We start from the raw sequence: 21,063 nt of genomic DNA on the forward strand, positions 1-21,063 counted from the left end.
ACCATGGTCCTGTACACAAAGCCAGCTCCATGAAGACATGATTTGGCAAGCTTAGTGTATGAGAACTTGAGTGGCCCACATGGAGCCCAGACATCAACCCTACTGTGAGCCAGATTTGCTCATCCAACATTATTACCTGACCTCATAAATGCTGTTTTGACTGAATGGGCATGAATTCTCGACAGACACATTCCCAACATCTTGTAAAAAAGCCTTAGTGGAAGTGTGGAAGGTGTTGTAGCCAGAAAGGGAAAGGGGACAAAACTTCATATTAATACTCATGGTTTTTGAATAGAATGTGCAACAAGTTCAAAGAGGCGTAATGTCATTGGTCAGGTGTCCACAAATTGATGGCCATATGTGTAGCAAATGATGCTTGAATCTATTGCATACTGTATGTATAAGTGATGTATCTATGCAATGGTAAAATCTCGGGTATCTAAAAATACAAACTTATAATGAAAGAACGTAGGGCAACAATTTAGGCAAATTCTATTCTGTGCCATCCCACATAAAAAGTAGCGTGTCACAAATTAATATCAATCCACCACACATGTCCTTTTATAACACATTTTAATATGAAAAGGTAATTGTACATGTGTTTTATAAACCAGTTGCATAAAATAGACCAGTTATATGAAAGCTTTGTGTCTTTTAAGGCTTTGTCACAGTAATGTTTTTACTGTTTTCCCTCATAAAAATAGTGCAAATTGTAAAAATACATAATTAGAAAAAGGTTAGTTCGGTACAGGTACTGGCAGGCCTCTTGTAGAAGTGGGTTGGTAAAAGTCTTGTAGGTCTCCAGTAGATGAAGGAGATCAATACAAGTCCTTGTGCTTCTCTCGCAGGTTCGAAAGTCCTTGTTGCTCTCTTGAGATGTTGATCATATTCATACAAGGTCTTAGCTCTAGAAAAAGTGTAAGTTAACAATCTACACAAAATTTTGTAGAGCCATTGCAGATGTTAGCAGTGATCGGCTAATGAAGTCATGAAGGTGTTGTCAGAAGTTCAGTACAAGTCCTTGTAGATTTCTTGCAATAGTGGATGAAGGCTCATCTCGGCCTCAGTTTTCCTTATAACCTGCAATTGCTGAACATGCTCTGTCACCACTTGTCTAAGGTCCGTCATCTTTTGGAGAAGTTTAGCAAAGAGCTGGGCGGAGTCTGGATGGTTTATCTTAAGTTGTAGCTCTAGCGCTTGTAGCAATGTGTCCTGAATGTCTTCTATGGGCTTCACATTCAACAATCCAGGACGATCTGAAAAAAAAAGAAAAATAGAAAATTGAAGAGCAACAATTTCAAAATGTAATTAGTATGTTATCACTGTGAAAATCGTGTCTAATTAAGGTTGAACTCTAGGCAGAACGGAAAGACACAAAGGAATGCAGCTCTGTAATTATTAAAATATAATTTTTTTCAACACAACCGGTGTAAGCACATGAAATTGACCTTGTGTTAGCCATTTGCAGTTTCTTCATACCAGGGCTGGCCTGCCAGAGGAAGAAGCAGTATAAGGAGACAATCAAATTATAAGCTGATAGGAAGCATGCTGAACAGAAAGTAATGTGACAGAGAGTTAGGCCCAGGGGCGGACTGACCATTTGGAAACTCAGGCACTGCCCGAGGGCCCGGGGTCAGTAGGGGGCCCCATGAGATTCCCCTGGTACCTCTTTCATAGGCTTTTTTGAGTTTCGGCAAGGATACAGGGGCCCCATGATTCCCTATTGCCCGGGGACCCCATGAGTTGTCAGTCCGCCCCTGGTTAGGCCCCTTCCAAACGGGGTGGACTCCACTAGGAGTGTGCTTGCTCAGCAGGGAATCTGTCCGCTGGTCCCTGCTGAGCAAGCAGATGGCTGGTCTGTGTCCACTCTGCTTATGCAGAAGGGACACAGAAACAACCCGCTGTCCTCTATGGGCAGTCAAATGGAAACAGAATGCCTTTCCGTGTACAACTGCCTGCCATCCATTCTGAACCACTATTCGGAGGAGGAACGGATCCCCTTACATCTGTTTTTAGTGGATTGGACACAAGTCCATTTACATCCACAACTCTATAAAGGGTAATGGAGGGTTCGATCAGGTCCACCTAAAATAAGCTCATCACTGTACTACCTCTCCTTCCACTGTCCAGGCACAGGTTGGGGAGGGTTCAGGATGATTTGGGCTCAGAGGAAGCGGGATTTGGGCCACAAGACTGAGGACATCTAGTGGCAGAAAAAAGTACTATGGAGGAAAATCTCAAGATTGATAGTGAATTGTGCAACAAAAGCTGGCTTTGTTATTTTATCTTTCAATGGGCTGTTCATTTTATCTTGTTATTTTTGGTCTGTTCTACTTTGAATACATTTGATCATGCACCATCCTTTCCAGCCAGTGTTACCAGACTTACAGCCCAAACCCAGTAGCTTTAGTTCTTTTGTCTTTGTAAGAAACCTATTAAGCCAGAGCTAATTACAAGCACCACAGAGAGCTGTTTGTTATACCATCCATATGTGCCTATTCTTGGAAGAAAAAAAATGGCAACCCTTTTGTTGCATAATGTTGCTTTTAGAGTGTTTGCAGGGATCGACAGTGATAGGTAGTGTTTGGTAGCCTATGGCACCTTTGCCAGCTGTTATTACATATGCCCATAATTTTAGGATCTGTTGATAATATGTCTAATTTACCCACAACAGCTGCCTGATGCTGCAAACATATCTTAACCGATAATATTTTACAAAGCTGTGCAGTGAATGACATAGAAAAACACTGTATAACCGTGCACAAATAAAAGTTTCTACATACACGTTTGTGAATTTCAGTTTTTAGTTCTTTATCTGCCCCATCAGTTTGCCTTAATATTGGAATAATCATTAAAAATATACAGTCCCAATATATTTTAACATGGGTAAACTGTCCTGCCCCAAATTTCCATCTGACAATGGCACATTCTATCATACAGTCATATGCACCTTCTGCACTCACTGACTTTTTAAGTTCTATCCTCTAGCTGCCCAATATATGTAACCCAGAATGGAGCTTGGATCATCGCTGCAAGCAAGGAGAGAGTTCAGTCCCCCTGGTCTTCAGAAATAGAAGTGGCAGCATACAGGCTCACTTATCCAACAATGACAGAATCATGTGCATGGAGAATGCCACACTCCCAACCAGAATAAGAGTACAGGTGTAGAACGGCCTCAGCCATCTCTGCTCCACAAACCAGGCCCCCCTGACATGTTTCATCCAGCCCATCCGGGGCTTAGTCATAGAGGTCATAGAGATCATAAATCTCTATGACTAAGCCCCAAAAGGGTGGGTGAGATATGTCAGAGGGTTCGACTTGTTGAGAGGAGCTGGATGAGGCCATTCTACACCTGTACTCATACTCCATTCGGAATTGTGGCGTTCTCCATGCACACGATTCTCTCTAAATAATTATTGGGGTTTTTAGAGGACTCAGACTTATCTAATTATACAAAACTTCTTCTACAATTGTATTTGTTTAGGCTAAGAAACTTATGGCAATCCAGTGGAAGTCACAGGTTTTTCCCACTCTACCTCAATAGCTTAGACTGGTCAACCAAATTATCCCTAAGTATAAATGAAAGTGATTGTAAATGCAATTATTTTTTAATAACAAACAGATTTATACTTACCTGTTCTGTGCAATATAGAATTGTACAGAGTGGCCCTGATTCTCTTGTCCTCAGATCTCGCGCTGGCACTCCTGGCTCCTCCTCTTCTTGGTGTGAAACCACAGGAAGTCACTTCCTATCATGGCACACCTGTAGGCTCAATCCAAAGCTGAACTTCATGTATCCATAGATACAGACAGTGCAGCTCAACTCAGCAGAAGGAACCAATGGCTCCCGCTGCCTCAGCAAAGACTGTGAGACCAGGAAGTGAGAGGAGAGAGTCGCTGCAGATAGGCACAGTGCTGGATCGAGTGAGGACTCAGGTCAGTGTTGTATTCATTTCTTGTGCTGCCCTAAGCAACACAAGAATCGGCATCCCCCACCAGCAGCAACCCCCCATCACCACCACCACCGGCAACCAGCACCACCACCCCCCTGCCACTAACAAACACCCGATCACCTGCCATTCCTCCCCCTCGTCACCATCGCCACCAACACCTGATCACCCAGTTAAAAGAACTAACCAGCACAATAAGTAGCCAGCCATCCCGCAACCTCCAGCAGCATACAGCCTCCTCACCAGGTCCCCGTCCCTGACACGCCTTCTGGGGAGTGCTGCCTCCCTCCTGAAAACTGCCACCCAAGGCAAATACCTTGTTTGCCTCACGGTAAATACCACTGACTCAGGTAAGTATTGGGGGGGGGGGGGTGAGGCAGCAATACGTTAAACATTTTTTACCTTAATGCAAGGAATGCATTAAGGTAAAAAAATGTTTAGACTTTAGAGCCGCTTTAATGTACGAGGCTCGAGGATGCCCATTGAAACTTCAAAAAATGTTGGTCCCCCTGGCTGGAATCACAGTCTACTTAATCAAAGTGTGTTTCATAACAAAGTGCATTAAAGAAATAAATTATTCAATTCATATATAAACAAGAGTCTTTATAAAGCATGCGCTCTACTGTACAACAAACTTGTGAACAGGTTAAATAAATACCACATAGGGTGGAGCTATAGCGGAGTTGTCATCATGCCCGCCGAGGCGTTGATTGCTGAATACCATTGATGCCTTTTATACTTTTATGCTCGTAAATAGATGTCTAATTTTACTAAAGCGTGATTTTTAATTACTGCATCATGAGAGTTCTTCTTTCTCTTGCGAATATGTTATAACTATTGGCTGACATGATCTCATGGAATCATTTGAGCTTTCTAGAAGTTTTTTTGTTGTGGACTTTTTTAGAATCTTCATGAATTTTGTTATTTATTTTGTCTATTCACAAGTTTGTTGTAGAGCACATGCTTTCTAAGTGATTCCTTTTCTGATACACTAGCACATCATTTTTTTGTTTTATTAATTTTGGAATGACAGTCTACCATACAAATTGATTATTAATTTATAAATGCAGTCGTGGATACTGCGTAAAATTAAGTCACTCACCATATATACAGTATATAGTCGTTAGGCTCATATGATAGAATAGTAAATTATGTATATACTATGACTACCTGGTATTTTATTGCAATGCAGTCATATATTAAATTGATTCGTGTAAATTGTTGTCTGTCCTTTATATGTACATGCTGTACAATTTTTTGTGTTTATGGAAAGCCAATATAAATTAAAAAATAAAAAATAGTCAATGTTTTAAATGAATTATAGAAAACTTGCTTAGTTGTAGCAGCACCTCATTTCACATTACATAAATATTAATATATCAGCCACTGTTTTATTGATTGATGAGTTTTTGCAGAACTGACAAAACTTAATACAACTGGATGCGGCATGCCTGCTTTCCCATGATATGTTTCAGCCCTGGCATACAGAATATTTCTGAATTGCAGTCTAATTTGAAATGAGGTTGTTCTAATACTCATTGAGGTCATTGTTAGCTAGCATCTTCTAAATTCTTCAGTTCAGTAAACACTACCAATGAAGCACAGTGTGCTTGTCCTTAATGAAAAAGCAACTAATGGCCATGGTTAAATAGTTTTCCCATCACCCACATCCACGAAAAAGCCTGAAAGTGTAAACCATAACCATTAGTCTTCATACACACTGGCCATTTTTACAGCGGCTGTTTTTGGCTTTTGCCGTTTTTTTCAACAGCCAGTAAATTCCCAGCATGTTATGTGTCCATGCCAGGGGCAGACTGACAACTCATAGGGCCCCCAAGCAATAGGGGATCATGGGGCCCCTGTGTCCTTGCCCAAACTCAAAAAAGCCTATGAAAAAGGTACCAGGGACATCTCATGGGGCCCCCTACTGACCCCGGGCCCTCGGGCAGTGCCCGAGTTTCCAAATGGTCAGTCTGCCCCTGGTCCATGCACACATAGGCTTTAATCAGCATTTTTTTGTCAGGGGCGTTTTTTGGCTGGAAAAAAAAACACAAAATTAGTGGGTTTCTAGAGGAGTTTTTAGCTGTAAAAATGCTCTAACGCTCGTAATCGAATAAAAACGTGGTAAACGTGCGCATTTTTTTGAGCAAACATTTTATTTATTATGTTGTGTGTAGTAACACTAAAAAACGCAAATGTGGAAAAATGCAAAAAAAATGCTGAAAAACTCTTTGTTTTCAACGCAACTTTACACAGCTAACTCTACCAGCGTTATTAAAACGCCCCGTGTGCATAGAGCCTAAATGTCTCCTATTTGCTCGCTGTTACTTGGTTAAACACACTACTAAAAGTGTTTTGTTGTAGCAGATTATTAAGTGCCTGTTGATCCTTCCAGAAACCTTATGAGCAGATAACTTTCTCTGCTTTCCACTTATGTTTACTGTTATCAGCTAGCATTGTTGCCAGATCTCTATGGACTACAAAGCACCTCCTCAGTTTAATATCAAAGTGAGGAGAGGGGGAGGTGTTTTGTAGTTCTGCCACACTTCCTGTCCTAGAGTGGCAACACTGCTCCTCCATAGATATAGCTCAGTGAGTGAATGTTGACACCCTAGGACAGGAAATGCGGTACTGGCAGAATTACCAAGTAAAAAATAAAGGAAAAAAAGCCTGAAAATATAAAACCAAAGCAAGTCACTACATCTTAGGACAGGTAAGCTGATATTCATTACACTATTGTTTTAGGGATTTAGATATATCTAAACAAGAACCGCGAGTACATGATTGCATTTACTGTTTGATTGCTAGCAGGCATGGCACCCAAGGCCTTTGATAAGGGGGTACCTCTAGTCCTCCTGTACGGGGCCCAGACCAGCAGGGGGGCCCAGGCAGCTGGGTGAATCATAGGTGGGCAGGGAGGGTGTTCGGCATGGCGGGGGGTTGGTGCAGTTACTGGAATTGATCCCCTGTATGGCTCTTCCTGCAGCAGCTGCAAGCTGGCATCTTCTCTGGCTCGCTGGCTTTCAGCTACTGCAGAGAGAGCCATAAAGGGGATCGGTTCCAGTAATTGCTCCTGCACCCATCACCTCCCTGCGCATCTTATGTTTCCCCCTGGTGCCCAGGTCCCCCTGTGTGCCTCCACCCCCGCAGAGCTGTCGGCTTCCCTCCTCTCCTTCCTACCAGCAATTGCAAGCACACAGTAGGAGCCTTCAGGATAGAGAGGGGGGAAGGGTCTGGTACACATGTCAAATTTACCAGCCCCTTCCTTTCCTGAATGAACACAAAAAGTGATCATTACGGATCACTCACTTTGTTCATTCATACCTGAAGCATAGCAGACTGTGTTTTTTTTTTTGGGGGGGGGGGTCCTGTCAGGTTGGCTGTATGGGGCCCCGTGGTTTCTAAAAGCAGCCCTGATGGCACCCATGGCAATGCTATGAGAAATGTGTGGTGTAATTTACTCACACAGCATAAATTAATAGAATTTTGTGATTTCTATAATAGTGTGAATGCTCCTAGAAGGAAATATGATTATGTTTGGATATTGGATTGAATTGGTCAATTTTGTGTCCTCAACTTCAGGCAAATTCATGAGCAAACAAGATGTGCTGGCTTTCCTGAAACAAAGGAAACACTTTATAAGAGTTGCTGTCTTTATCAGATTTTTATTGCTATACTGTATGTGTTCATGTTGTCACTGGGAAAGTAAGATTTTGTGCTGGTTCACACTGGTGCAAATTGTCATGTGATTTGACTGTTCAAACCACATGACATATCGCATCCAATGATCAGCAAAGGAACCGTTCTAATCGATGAGACTCCAATTAGAAAAGTATTTTGCTGCACTACGTTTGCCGTTTGGGGTACGACTTGCACAGACATCTATGCAGAAAGTTGCACAGATGTCTATGAATACAAGTGTACAATCCAAACACACACGTTCCTGCGTTAAAAATGGCTGTGTGTATAAGTGAGTGCTGAAGAGATCATCGGCTGGAACCGAACAGAATCGGTAAAGGAGAATGTCACCAGCACACCGAGGATCACCAATATACAGTCAGGTCCATAAATATTGGGACATCGACACAATTCTAACATTTTTGGCTCTATACACCACCACAATAGATTTGAAATGAAACAAACAAGATGTGCTTTAACGGCAGACTGTCAGCTTTAATTTGAGGGTATTTACATCCAAATCAGGTGAACAGTGTAGGAATTACAACAGTTTGCATATGTGCTTCCCACTTATTAAGGGACCAAAAGTAATGGGACAATTGACTTTTCAGCTGTTTCATGGCCAGGTGTGTGTAATTCCCTCATTATCCCAATTACAATGAGCAGATAAAAAGTTCAGAGTTCATTTCAAGTTTGCTATTTGCATTTGGAATCTGTTGCTGTCAACTCTCAAGATGAGATCCAAAGAGTTGTCACTATCAGTGAAGCAAGCCATCATTAGGCTGAAAAAACAAACCCATCAGAGAGATAGCAAAAACATTAGGCGTGGCCAAAACAACTGTTTGGAACATTCTTAAAAAGAAGGAATGCACCGGAGAGCTCAGCAACACCAAAAGACCCGGAAGACCACGGAAAACAACTGTGGTGGATGACCGAAGAATTCTTTCCCTGGTGAAGAAAACACCCTTCACAACAGTTGGCCAGATCAAGAACACTCTCCAGGAGGTAGGTGTATGTGTGTCAAAGTCAACAATCAAGAGAAGACTTCACCAGAGTGAATACAGAGGGTTCACCACAAGATGTAAACCATTGGTGAGCCTCAAAAACAGGAAGGCCAGATTAGAGTTTGCCAAACAACATCTAAAAAAGCCTTCACAGTTCTGGAACAACATCCTATGGACAGATGAGACTGAGATCAACTTGCACCAGAGTGATGGGAAGAGAAGAGTATGGAGAAGGAAAGGAACTGCTCATGATCCTAAGCACACCACCTCATCAGTGAAGCATGGTGGTGATAGTGTCATGGCGCAGGCATGTATGGCTGCCAATGGAACTGCTTCTCTTGTATTTATTGATGATGTGACTGCTGACAGAAGCAGCCGGATGAATTCTGAAGTGTTTCGGGCAATATTATCTGCTCATATTCAGCCAAATGCTTCAGAACTCATTGGACGCCATTTCACAGTGCAGATGGACAATGACCCAAAGCATACTGCAAAAGCAACCAAAGAGTTTTTTAAGGAAAGAAGTGGAATATTATGCAATGGCCAAGTCAATCACCTGACCTGAATCCGATTGAGCATGCATTTCACTTGCTGAAGACAAAACTGAAGGGAAAATGCCCCAAGAACAAGCAGGAACTGAAGACAGTTGCAGTAGAGGCCTGGCAGAGCATCACCAGGGATGAAATCCAGCATCTGGTGATGTCTATGCGTTCCAGACTTCAGGCTGTAATTGACTGCAAAGGATTTGCAACCAAGTATTAAAAAGTGAACGTTTTATTTATGATTATTATTCTGTCCCATTACTTTTGGTCCCTTAACAAGTGGGAGGCACATATGCAAACTGTTGTAATTCCTACACATCTTTGAGGGTATTTACATCCAAATCAGTTCACCTTATTTGGATGTAAATACCCTCAAATTAAAGCTGACAGTCTGCAATTAAAGCACATCTTGTTCGTTTCATTTCAGATCCATTGTGGTGGTGTATAGAGCCAAAAATGTTATAATTGTGTCGATGTCCCAATATTTATGGACCTGACTGTAGGTCCAAGAGTTTTAATGAACGATCATATAATTACAGCAAGGTAACTTTTCAGAGTCACATGTCTGATGAATGGGTCCTGCGAGACTCCAAAACGTTGCCTTGCTGTAACTATGTGATCGTTCATTAAAACTTTTGGACCCATATTGGTGATCCTTGGTGTGCTGCTGACGTTCTCCCTTGCAAAAGTCTATGAAGTCACACCCGAAGTTGCACTGTCATCCGACTTTCAAATTCGGATCCATTATGAACCAGGGCTAAAGTATATTTAAAGGCAAAGTTTTATCATTGAGACTAGGTTCACACGTGTGCGTCTTTAATGTATTTTTTATGCTTCTATGGGGGGCAAAAAAAGCACCAGTACTTTTTACCAAGATGCTTGCACAGGTGTGGATAGAGCATTGTCTGTTGGCCAACTTTTTTTCAGTCTTCCTGCTGGTGAGATCATCCTCCCTGATTGCCCCAGGACAGCAAAAAGTAATATGAAATCCAGAATTTTGACACAAGATAGAGAAATGTTCCCACAAAGATATATGCCCTGCTTATCATTGCCTAAGAAATGTCCATAGGGCCAGATCTAGGTGGATGCCAGGTTGGGCTGTATCCAGGGGCAGACTGACCATTTGGAAACTAGGGCACTGCCCGAGGGCCCGGGGTCAGTAGGGGGCCTCATGAGATGTCCCTGGTACCTTTTTCATAGGCTTTTTTGAGTTTGGGCAAGGACACAGGGGCCCCATGATCCCCTATTGCCCGGGGGCCCCTTGAGTTGTCAGTCCGCCCCTGGCTGTATCCCCCAGATTTTAGTTGAGCCCCCCCCCCCCCAGTCCCTGGGAGTGCATCTACTGATACATGAGCCATTATTATGGTGGTAATTGATATAAGGGAGCACTCTGATTGGGACAATCCATGTAAGGGGTCACTGTGAAGAGGACACCTGATGTAAGGGGGCACTCTGATAGGGACACCTGATGTAAGGAGGACTCTGATGGGGACACCTAATGTAAGAGGGAACTTTGAGAAGGACCCTGGTGTAAGGGGGGATTCTGTTGGGTTTCACCTAATAAAAGGGGGGCTCTGATGGGGACCCTGATGTAAGGGGACACTCTGATGGGGACACCTGATGTAAAGGGAGACACCTGATGGGTGTTTAATTAATATTTATTTTTGTAACTTTATTCTGCATAAAACATTTAACAGTGTCATTTCAAGAGATAATTTACCTTAATGTAAGGGGGCATTCTAATGGGGATGTTGATGTAAAGGGGGGACTCTGATGAGTACTCATGATGTAAAGAGGGACTCTGATGAGGACTCCTGATATAAAGGGGCACAGGCTTTGTTTAATCGCCCCAATCTAATGACAGCCTAATGTACGTTTAACATACTCGTGTTTCCCAGGTCATGACACTGTGTGACAGGCTATCAGACATTGTGTTGACATTGTGCCCCCTGACATTTTTTTTACTGCACCTCCAGATCAGATAGGATAGATCTAGCCCAGTTTCAAAGGTTTTCTTCTTTCATGTTGGGTATATACTACAATGACCATTCCCCACCCTACCCCAAACTAAAAAGAAGACATTTTTGGCTGACAGAGGCTCTTACTTATTTTTGACAATTGCTGGTGTTGGAAGTGGCTGGATGGTGCACCTTGCAGCGCTTGCATTTAGCGCAGGAGGGGCCCAAGGGCCATTGCTTGAAATACAGATTTCTTGCACACTGGACATTTGTTCCTGGGTGCATAAAGCCCTAAACATTCTTACCTTTAGTCACATCATCAAGCCCTGTCAAGCTGCAGCAGCTGTGAGCTTCTCATAGAGCAGGGTTTCTCAACCAGGGTTCCTCCAGAAGTTGCTAGGGGTTCCTTGAGCAATTTCTGCCTCTAAGATAAGTTCCCATTGACACCATTGATCTTTTTAGCTATCTATAAGGGGGCAATTCTTCCCATTGACCACAAGTGTAAGGAGCATTCTTCCCACTGACCATCACACTAATGTATCATGACTTGAAGATATAGTAATTTTTATTAGGGGCTCCCTGAGACCAGAAAGTTATTTCAAGGGTTCTTCTGTGTTGAAAAGGTTGAGAAAGGCTGTCACAGAGTTTAGGAAGGCTGCCAGCAGCAGGCCTGTGCCCTCCACTCATAGCTATAGGCCAGAGCCCCATGCATCAGGGCTAAATGTCCAGTGTGCTTAGCATGAAAAAGAAAGGCGAACTATATGGGCCCATTCACAACAAGACATATATGTTTCCATGCGTGCACAAAGAACAATCTGAATCCAAATGTAACAAGCTACTCAGGAGTCACAGAATGACAGGTTCCATCTAAGAGGGTGTCATTGGTGTATTTATGACAGATTCTCTTTAAATTCAAACGTCTTTAACAAACTGAATATACACATTTATGAGACTAATGTGATACAATACAAGATTTTATTATATAGTATTGAAAGACAGTTTCTTTCAGAGTCCTTAATCTACATCTAGACCTGGTTTGAACCTGCTGCATTTATGAAGTCTACAACTACAATGAAATTATCGCAGTAAACTTATCCTCAGATGACATGGCTTTAATCTTACGTTTACTGGACGGTTACACTTTAACCAATCTGATTTCTCTGCCTAGCAATGATGCCAACTCTTATAAAATCTGCACATAACTGAATGTAGCTGAGCATAATGCCACAAGCCCTAAGTAGTAGAGACAGATCCAAAGGATCAGGGAAAGAAGGGAAGCAGTTAGAACATCTTTTTACCTGTGTGATGGCATGTATGGAAACTCGAACAACAAATTTTAATTTGGACCCTTTGGGTCTGTTCAATACACAACTGAAAATGTTTTCATATATCTTGTTTTATCTGTTAAACATGTGCAAAAATACCTGTTGCTCCTGCCAGGGGCAGACTGACCATTTGGAAACTCGGGCACTGCCCGAGGGCCCGGGGTCAGTAGGGGGCCCCATGAGATGCCCCTGGTACCTTTTTCATAGGCTTTTTTGAGTTTGGGCAAGAACACAGGGGCCCCATGATCCCCTATTGCCCGGGGGCCCCATGAGTTGTCAGTCCGCCCCTGGCTCCTGCCAATAATATGGTAAGCTGATACCTTACTGTGCTCATTGATTCTGCTACACTCATGCATTACATTGTTCCCAGTTTGTTCTGGGGACTACAAAAGACCTCCCACTATGTTATAGAGAAGATGAGAAGGGAGGTGTTTTGCAGTCCTGCCCTAGAGGGGCAACATTGCTATTCAAAGATACAGTATGATTGTAGGCAGGTGCAGTCTAATCTCTCTGCTGCACATGGCTCTCTTCCACAATGGCAATGCAGTTGGCGAGGAAGTCAAGAGGAAGATGGTTCCTCTATGGTTTCCTGGGTCACTGGGGAATCCAATTGAATCCTGCTGCCCCATGTGACTCTAGGAGCTATTTTGGGTCAGGCAGAGCCTATTTAAGGCCCTGGCTCCCAGGCTTGGCACGCATTTTTTGTGTGTGGGTAGAGTAGGGATGGGTACCCCACCTTGTAGGGACAGAACTAGTAGCAGGGAAAGATTCCTGACCAGGAGGGAAAGCATAGGGATTGCAACTATTCTCTGAAAATCTTCCCACATGGGCACAATTTTGCCTCTCCTAACTGGTGCTGTTCCACTGAACCCTGCTCTCTACATGCTGCTGGATCTGTGAGTTTTCCCGGCTGGTTGTCTTTCCACTGAATTTATTGTGAACTGTCCAGGGGCGGACTGACCATTTGGAAACACGGGCACTTCCCGAGGGCCCGGGGTCAGTAGGGCGCACCTTGAGATGCCCCTGGTACCTTTTTCTTAGGTTTTTTTGAGTTTGGGCAAGGACACAGGGGCCCCATGATCCCCTATTGCCCAGGGACCCCATGAGTTATCAGTCCGCCCCTGGAACTGTCTCTGCATTATTTCATTACAAGTTCTTTCATCTCGCTGGGACTGTGTTATTGCGGTAACACCACGCTGCACCCCACCTACATAGTCAATGATCGCTGTCACCCTAGCATAGAAATGTGTTACCAGCAGGATCAGCGGGTAAAGGGGAAAAAACCTGCTCATGCAGTCACCACATCTAATAATTGGTAAGCTGCGTGGATTTAGATACATTTTAAAGAAGCCATATAGGTTAGATGATGGTCACCTGATCCTGCCAGTTTTGACAGTATCAAACAACAAATATTAAAGCAGAACTCCAGCCAAAACTTCTTTTTAGCCCTAGATAGAGTGGGTAATATCTGTCTGTGTTACCATAATGGAGGTATTTCCCTTCAAATACTGTACCAGAGGCATAAGAAGAAGTAGCAGCAATCTGGAAAGAAAGGAGAATCTCCAACTTTGACAGTTGCCACTGGAATAAATGTCCCCATTGGGAGATAGGCCCTCACATCCTATTACAGTGACAACATTTTGTTTTTCCATTTACTTTCTGTGCCAGATACAATTGCCTCCAGGACAAACAGAAAGATTAAATCTCCTCAATGAGGACACAGGCAGCAATACAAACAGAGGTTCTAAACATTCAAATGGATTGTAGTTCTGGAGTATCTACAGATTACAGTAGACATGTTAGACCAATCGGGAAAGACTGAATAGAGCTGATCCATGTTATTTCCCTAGGACAGGGATCTCCAAACTTTTTAAAAAAGGGCCAGTTTACTGTCCTTCAGACTTTTTGGGCACAGCCGCCCAGTGGAAGTAAACAATGCCCAATCTTTGGTATTAGGGAAAAAAAAGTTGGTGCCAATGGGAGGAATGGTGCCCCACTGTTGGTGTCAGTGGCAGGAATAATGCCTCAAGGACTGGATAGAGGCAAGCAAAAGGCCGCAGTTTGGAGACCACTGCTCTGGGACAATTATAAGATAAGGGTGTCTGCCCAATTCATAGATATGTGTATACATCAAAGAACTGAACAGAGTACAACAGAGACTGCTTGGTGGTTGTATCAGGAATGCATGTCTGGCTACTGTCTACGTATGATGTTAGTGTTACTGTATAAAAGAAATGGACACATATTTGAAAATACTGACTATGCCTGTAGGAGAATTTTCACTGACATCACCAATTAGTCCTTGCCGAATATTTATTCCTTGAGGAAAGCTTGCTAATGGGCCATGATAATCCTGTTATTAATGGCTAACCAGGCTTCTGTGTGCATGTGATTCTATGCAATTTAAGCTCTTTGTGTATACTGTTTATTAATAAACATTTATCTTACTCAATTTAACTTCTTACTGAACATGTAAAAAGATAAATTAATTCTAGATAGCATCAGTTTATTATTTATGAATGCCAGGGGGACTAAACAAGGTTACATTTGTTTCCATCTTTTCAATGGAAAATTCATCATTAGCAAACTACATGGGCCGCCTTTGCTGACCTTTTGAAAATCATAATTGCCTGGTGAATCTCTGGCTTGAGTACTTTCTAAGTCACTGACACAAGAACAAAAATGTAAAATTCTGCAGCTTACCAATACTTACATTTTGGGGCAGTATTAGTTTTTTTTTCAAGCTTTTAACATTTTCTGCAAGTTCATCCTATGAGTATGAGCTTGTAACTTGCTAAGTACCCCCCTCCCACACACACACACACATTATGGGGGTGAAGAGAGACGATCTGCAGTTCTAAGACATTTCCTGTCCTAGGGTGAAAATGACATTGCCCCTCCACATATACAGTATATTGACTAAGCACTGCCACCCAAGAACAGGAAATGTGTTACTGGCTGGGTCACCAGGTGAAAAATAAAAAAAAAAGCCTGAAAAAAAGAAAACTAATGTAGCCAGCACACCTAAAGTTGGTTACACACTATAAGAAAATCAAAAGAAAAAGTCTGTACGAGGAACGATCATTTGATTTGTGTACACAACTTTCAAAATCCGATTCAGACGTTCCAAATGAAAATTTAAAAAGGGTCAAACTCCAAAATTTTTATTGTATGTGAAAACAATGTCCAATTTTCGCTCAATGTATTTAGTAATTGTATGGAAATAATCGAATAGAGAGAAATGTGCATAGTCAGAAGCAAAGACTGTCCCAAAAGAAGGTGACAACAAACATAGAAATTGCACACAGGAAAGAATGTTTGCCTTTGTTGTTCAAGAATTTTCATACAAGTTAATACCCATGTTGGTTACATCATGATATGAACCTTCATGGAAAATCAGACGACCTGTTGTCTGATTTTCCCAGAGTATGTAACCTTACTAAGAATCGAAAGCTGATGGAATGTTCAGGGGGAAGCAGCAAGATTGCCTATTGAGTCCATAATGTCTTCCACAACCTACTATAGGTATTGAATTGCAGAACTGTGATCCGTGTGCTGGAGAAGAGACTCTTTGACCAGATGGGCAACCTATGTACCAGTATTTCTCAACAATTTTATCCCAAAAGAACCCTTGAAATTAGTTTTAAGTCTCAGGGAACTCCAGCAAAAATGATTCTATCTACAGCTCATAGCATCTACAGCTCTTTACTAGATGTGTTAACTAGATATACTAATAATAAACAAAGAAAAAAGAATGTGGTACACCTAGAGTACAGTTGCAAGAAAAAGTCCTGACCTCAACCCGATTGAAATGCTGTGGCATGACCTTAAGAGAGTGATTCACACCAGACATCCCAAGAATATTGCTATACTGAAACAGTTTTGTGAAGAGGAGTGGTCCAAAATTACTCCAGATCGTTGTGCAAGTCTGATCTGCAACTACAGGAAACGTTTGGTTGAGGTTATTGCTGCCAAAGGAGGGTCAACCAGTTATTAAGTCCAAAGGTTCACATACTTTTTCCTCCCTGCACTGTGAATGTTTACATGTTATGTGCAATTAAACCATGGCAACATCTAATGTTTGTGTAGTATTATGTTCAGCAGACTGTGTTCTTCTATTGTTGTGACTTAGAAGACGTTCAGAGCACATTTTATGCCCAATTCATGCAAAACTCCACGTAATCCAAAGGGGTTCACATACTTTTTCTTGTAACTGTATTTGACACCCAAGGTGTATGTTTGTAATATCCCCCTGTTCTATGTGACAAAAGTATTTTCATCAAAATTAAAGTGAATTAAATAAAATTATAGCCTTTAAGAAAACAATGACAGATCCCCTTACATTGTTGATCCGTGTAATGCCTCTCTACGTAAGCGGTCTGTGAAGAAATGCTTGCCTCCTTACATTGGTGGTCAGTGTGAAGAATGCCTCCTGCATTGAAGGTCTCACTTATTGTTAGTGTTATCCTATCTCAGAGACAAGAGGGGAGGCCCCACTGGTGCCATGCAGTTGATTCTGGCAGTATGCAGGCACCATCAAGATGGCGGTCAATTCATCACTGTTCAGGGAACCACTAGCAGCCTCTAGAGGCCTAAGGTTCCATGTAACCCTTGTTGAGAATGGACACTATATACTGACTTACTGAAGCATATGGGAGATTTCTATTCAAAATGTTACCTGTTATCACATAGAGTACACTGATCATTTTAATACAGCATCATGGCAAACAAATAAAAACAGTTTTGTCTCCATTAGAAATACAACTAATTTGGTGTTCAGCACAGAGAACATCTTACCTCCGCTAAGTATGATGACAGCTATGAAGATGGCTAGATCACTGTCGTCCAGTTCTAGTGCATTAAACCTAATAGCAAATTCAAATTTCGGTTCCATAAAACCAGAAAAAGGTTTCCTTAAGCTCTTGAGAAACTCCCGAGTCATGAAGCCTTGTCCATCAGCAATGAGAACGCCATCTTTATTCATGAGAGAGGCCAACATTGTAAATATGATCTCATGGACGCCATACTTCAAGAGAGTTACTTGATCGTTCAGATCTAGGTTGATAAACCCTGGAATGCTTTTGGCGAATTCAGTGATCTCCCGCACAGCTTCCACAGAACGAGACTGACACCTCTGGAAAATGCGAATGGCAACCTCCTTATTTTGCTCCATATAGGGTGACAGGGAGTATTGGTATTTGATTTGATCCTCTCCCATCATCAGAGAATTCATATCATATATTACCACAGGCTGAGGAAAGAGATACATATTATTAAAATACATACTTTTACAATATACTGTAGACAATAGACTCATATACTACGTATATAACTTCTCTAACTGCAAATAACTAAAAGCCACTAGTAACAGTCCCCTTAAAGGGAATTTATACTCTTTTACATTTTTAGTAAATATATCTGTGAATTTGTATACTTGTATATGTAAAAATGTATATATATACATAGCCATATTAGCTTGTTACAAATCCAGGCTATAAAAAAACAACAAATTAACTTGTGAGCCACTGAGGTATATTTAAAAATGTGAGTATTAGGTGGTTGGTAAAAATGTGTGTTTATCAACAAAATATTTAAATAATTACCGCGCTCCAATACCCTCAAGAAATTCAATCTCAAAGTGCACAGTGCTTATAAAATGAGTAAATACAATCAAAAAGTGCACAGTGCTTATATTTAAAATAAGAAATGTATATTAAGGTGATAGAAAATAAATTAATTTAAAAAATATATATATATATATATATTTTTTTTAATTTATTTTCTATCACCTTAATATACATTTCTTATTTTAAATATAAGCACTGTGCACTTTTTGATTGTATTTACTCACTTTATAAGCACTGTGCACTTTTAGATTGAATTTCTTGAGGGTATTGGAGCGCGGTAATTATTTAAATATTTTGTTGATATCCAGGCTATGCTTCCTGTGCAGTTCTACACAGTGGTTGTTTTTTACTGCTCTTCTCAAAATGGAAGAATATAACTTGGCCAACTCACTAAGAACAATGTGCTTCTTCCATGGCTGATATTTAAATTTCAGCAGTTGTGCAGTAGATAAGTTGAGCCTCTACAAAATAAATCAAAATGTGTCCTTGCACCATATTACATTAAACAAATTGTCGGAAAAGAAATATGCGGCTACCATTCAAAAAATGCTAATATTCTGGCATTGATCCACTAACTATAAGCTGGCCATACACTGTTCAAATTTCTTGATGAACTGGACAAAATTCACTTAAGCTGGCAATAGATGAATCGACTCTTGGCTGGTTTAGCAAGGACTGGATGAGATTCAGTCCTCTATGTGCAGGCTGATTGCACCCAAGGCAATCCATTGATCAACTTGGGTACAAACAGCATGTCAGATATTTAGCACGTGATTATTGCCAGCAGCTGTAGCCGCTAGCAGTAATCATTGTGCTCTCCTGGCAGGGACGGCTCTTCATGCCCACCCCCCACTTGGAGAACACAATAGCTCTGTGGGATGGATTCCCTCATCAAAACTCACTGTGTTGATCGGGGAATCAAGGCATTTTCTTTCCTGCAACCCATGGTTGCAGGAAAGAAAATAGCATCATCTATTGTGTTAATGGATGGCTCCCTGGCCTCAACATTCTTTGAGCTGGGTGGAAAATTGTTGACTGTTGTTCAGATACCGCTGGTGTCTCAGGCAATGATGAGGGAGAGACCCGGGAGAACTCAGGTAACAGGTAAGTATTAGGGGCACTGCTGCACGCAGAAGATTGTTTACCTTCATGCACAGACTGCCAGAAGGTAAAAAACCATGAGCCTTTACAACCACTTTAAGTAATTTCAATAGAACAAATATGCAGATCTGGAAGGCAAAGAAGAGCAAGAAGGCCTAATCTGCATACTGGCCACTGATTCAAAGTTCTGAAGCAAGATGATTAGTATAACAGAAAGTGTCCTTTTGTTTCAATACTTTGTGCCAGTAACTTACTGTGCAGATACGTCTGATTTCTCTCTGACTTTCAGTATCTTCATACTTGGTCAATGTTTTAAAAAAGGTATGGAAGCTAGTGAGTCAGCATGATAGCCATTCCTTTTTCCAAGAAGGTCCGAAATGGCTGTTCCCATATTTTGTTTAAAGATTTATTTTAATGTTTATCCTAAAATAAACTTTAAAGTATATATAGCCAAAAATGTTGCTGTTTCTCAATGATGAGATGTCCATTCACTTCATGTCCTGAAAATGCAACAGGAAGTGAGTGGAAATTTCCCAAAACCTAAGGTTTTTTGGATTTCCCATCCCTCTCTATCACAGGGGCAGTGAACACCACAACATATAGGGAGGGCAAATCTCTCCAATGGTGTTATTTATTTATTTCAGGTACTTATATAGCGCTGTCAATTTATGCAGCACTTTACATATATTGTACATTCACATTGTACCCTAACCCTCAAGGGACATACAATCTAAGGTCCCTAACTCACATTCATACATACACATACAGTGCTAGGGCTAATTTAGATGGGAGTTGATTAACCTACCAGCATGTCTTTGGAGTGTGGGAGGAAACCAGGGTACCTGGGGGAAACCCATGCAGGAACAGGGAGAACATGCAAACTCCAAGCAGGTGGTGCCATGGTTGGGATTTGAACCAATGATCCTAGTACTGCCAGGTGGAAGTGCTAACCATGTAACCACTGTGCTGCCTGGTTGCAGGCAGCACTGAATAATCTCCAAGGTTCTAGAAGTCTATTGAAAACAATATTTGGCTTTAGATACATTTGGAGAGTGCTTTCTATCTGTGGCAATAAAGTTATTTGTACTGACCTCAATTTTGGTAATGCTAACATAATAGTATAAAGCTATATTGATTCAAAGTGAATGCTATTAGTCCACTTTAATAATATTCTAAAAACTGATGCTAAAAGTTATAGCTGAATCTATAAGGTACATTTTTCCAAGCATAACAAACTGTAATAATAGTTTTTGGTGGACACAAAGAGTACTTTTATGATCAGTTAACACTACTGCGACCTGAAAGTAGTGTGACTTACAGGGCAACTTAAGTACGACTTTGATGCGACTTTCATGCCATGCAACTTGGCTTTACTCTGATTAATTTGGTACTCTTCCGGCAATGCTGGATCCAAATCACCTCAATATAGATGAGGATTTGACTTGGAGGCAACTTGCATTAACGTCTATGGGCACAAGTCGGATATAAGTTGCCCTGAAGTAGTAAAGGAACCTTTTCTAAAGTTGGAGCGACTTCAGTAGAGCTAATAATTGACTAACATTGGGTTTCACATGTCATGCGACTTGGGGTCTCACAGGTCTGATCCCAAGTAGCGGCAGTGTGAACCGAGCCTTAGGTACACTCAAATTGTCAGAAAATTAGCTTGGTTGAAATAGCAGTCTTTTTTTGTACTAAGACAAGTAAACTTAGGCACACTGCCAATATTAAACTTTGGATGTTATTATTACAATAATTTATTACTTATTTTTGTTTTTTTACATGACATTTTCCCCGTATAGCCACCTCTTACTTTATGAATCTGGATTTGCCAAGATGTGTGTAGCACATACAAAAGGAAGTTGACCTTCTATAGACCTA

General features: G+C 41.4%; 1 protein-coding gene across 4 annotated transcripts in view; it reads right to left on the reverse strand.

Annotated features, from left to right (window-relative positions):
• Positions 1-556: 556 nt before the first annotated feature.
• Positions 557-21,063, reverse strand: part of PPARG (peroxisome proliferator activated receptor gamma) — a 118,128-nt gene continuing 97,621 nt past the window's right edge. For all 4 annotated transcript variants that reach the window (XM_089678696.1, XM_089678695.1, XM_089678694.1 and 1 more), the window contains 2 exons: positions 17,255-17,708; positions 557-1,256 (listed from right to left, as the gene is read on the reverse strand). In XM_089678696.1, the coding sequence (XP_089534822.1) occupies positions 1,009-1,256; positions 17,255-17,708 (702 nt within the window). In that variant the 3' untranslated portion in view covers positions 557-1,008. The remainder of the gene's footprint in view (positions 1,257-17,254; positions 17,709-21,063) is intronic.

Source organism: Staurois parvus, unplaced genomic scaffold, assembly GCF_062004578.1.
Source record: "Staurois parvus isolate SC_StPar_1 unplaced genomic scaffold, SC_StPar_1.0 ptg000209l, whole genome shotgun sequence".
NCBI classification, from domain to species: domain Eukaryota; kingdom Metazoa; phylum Chordata; class Amphibia; order Anura; family Ranidae; genus Staurois; species Staurois parvus.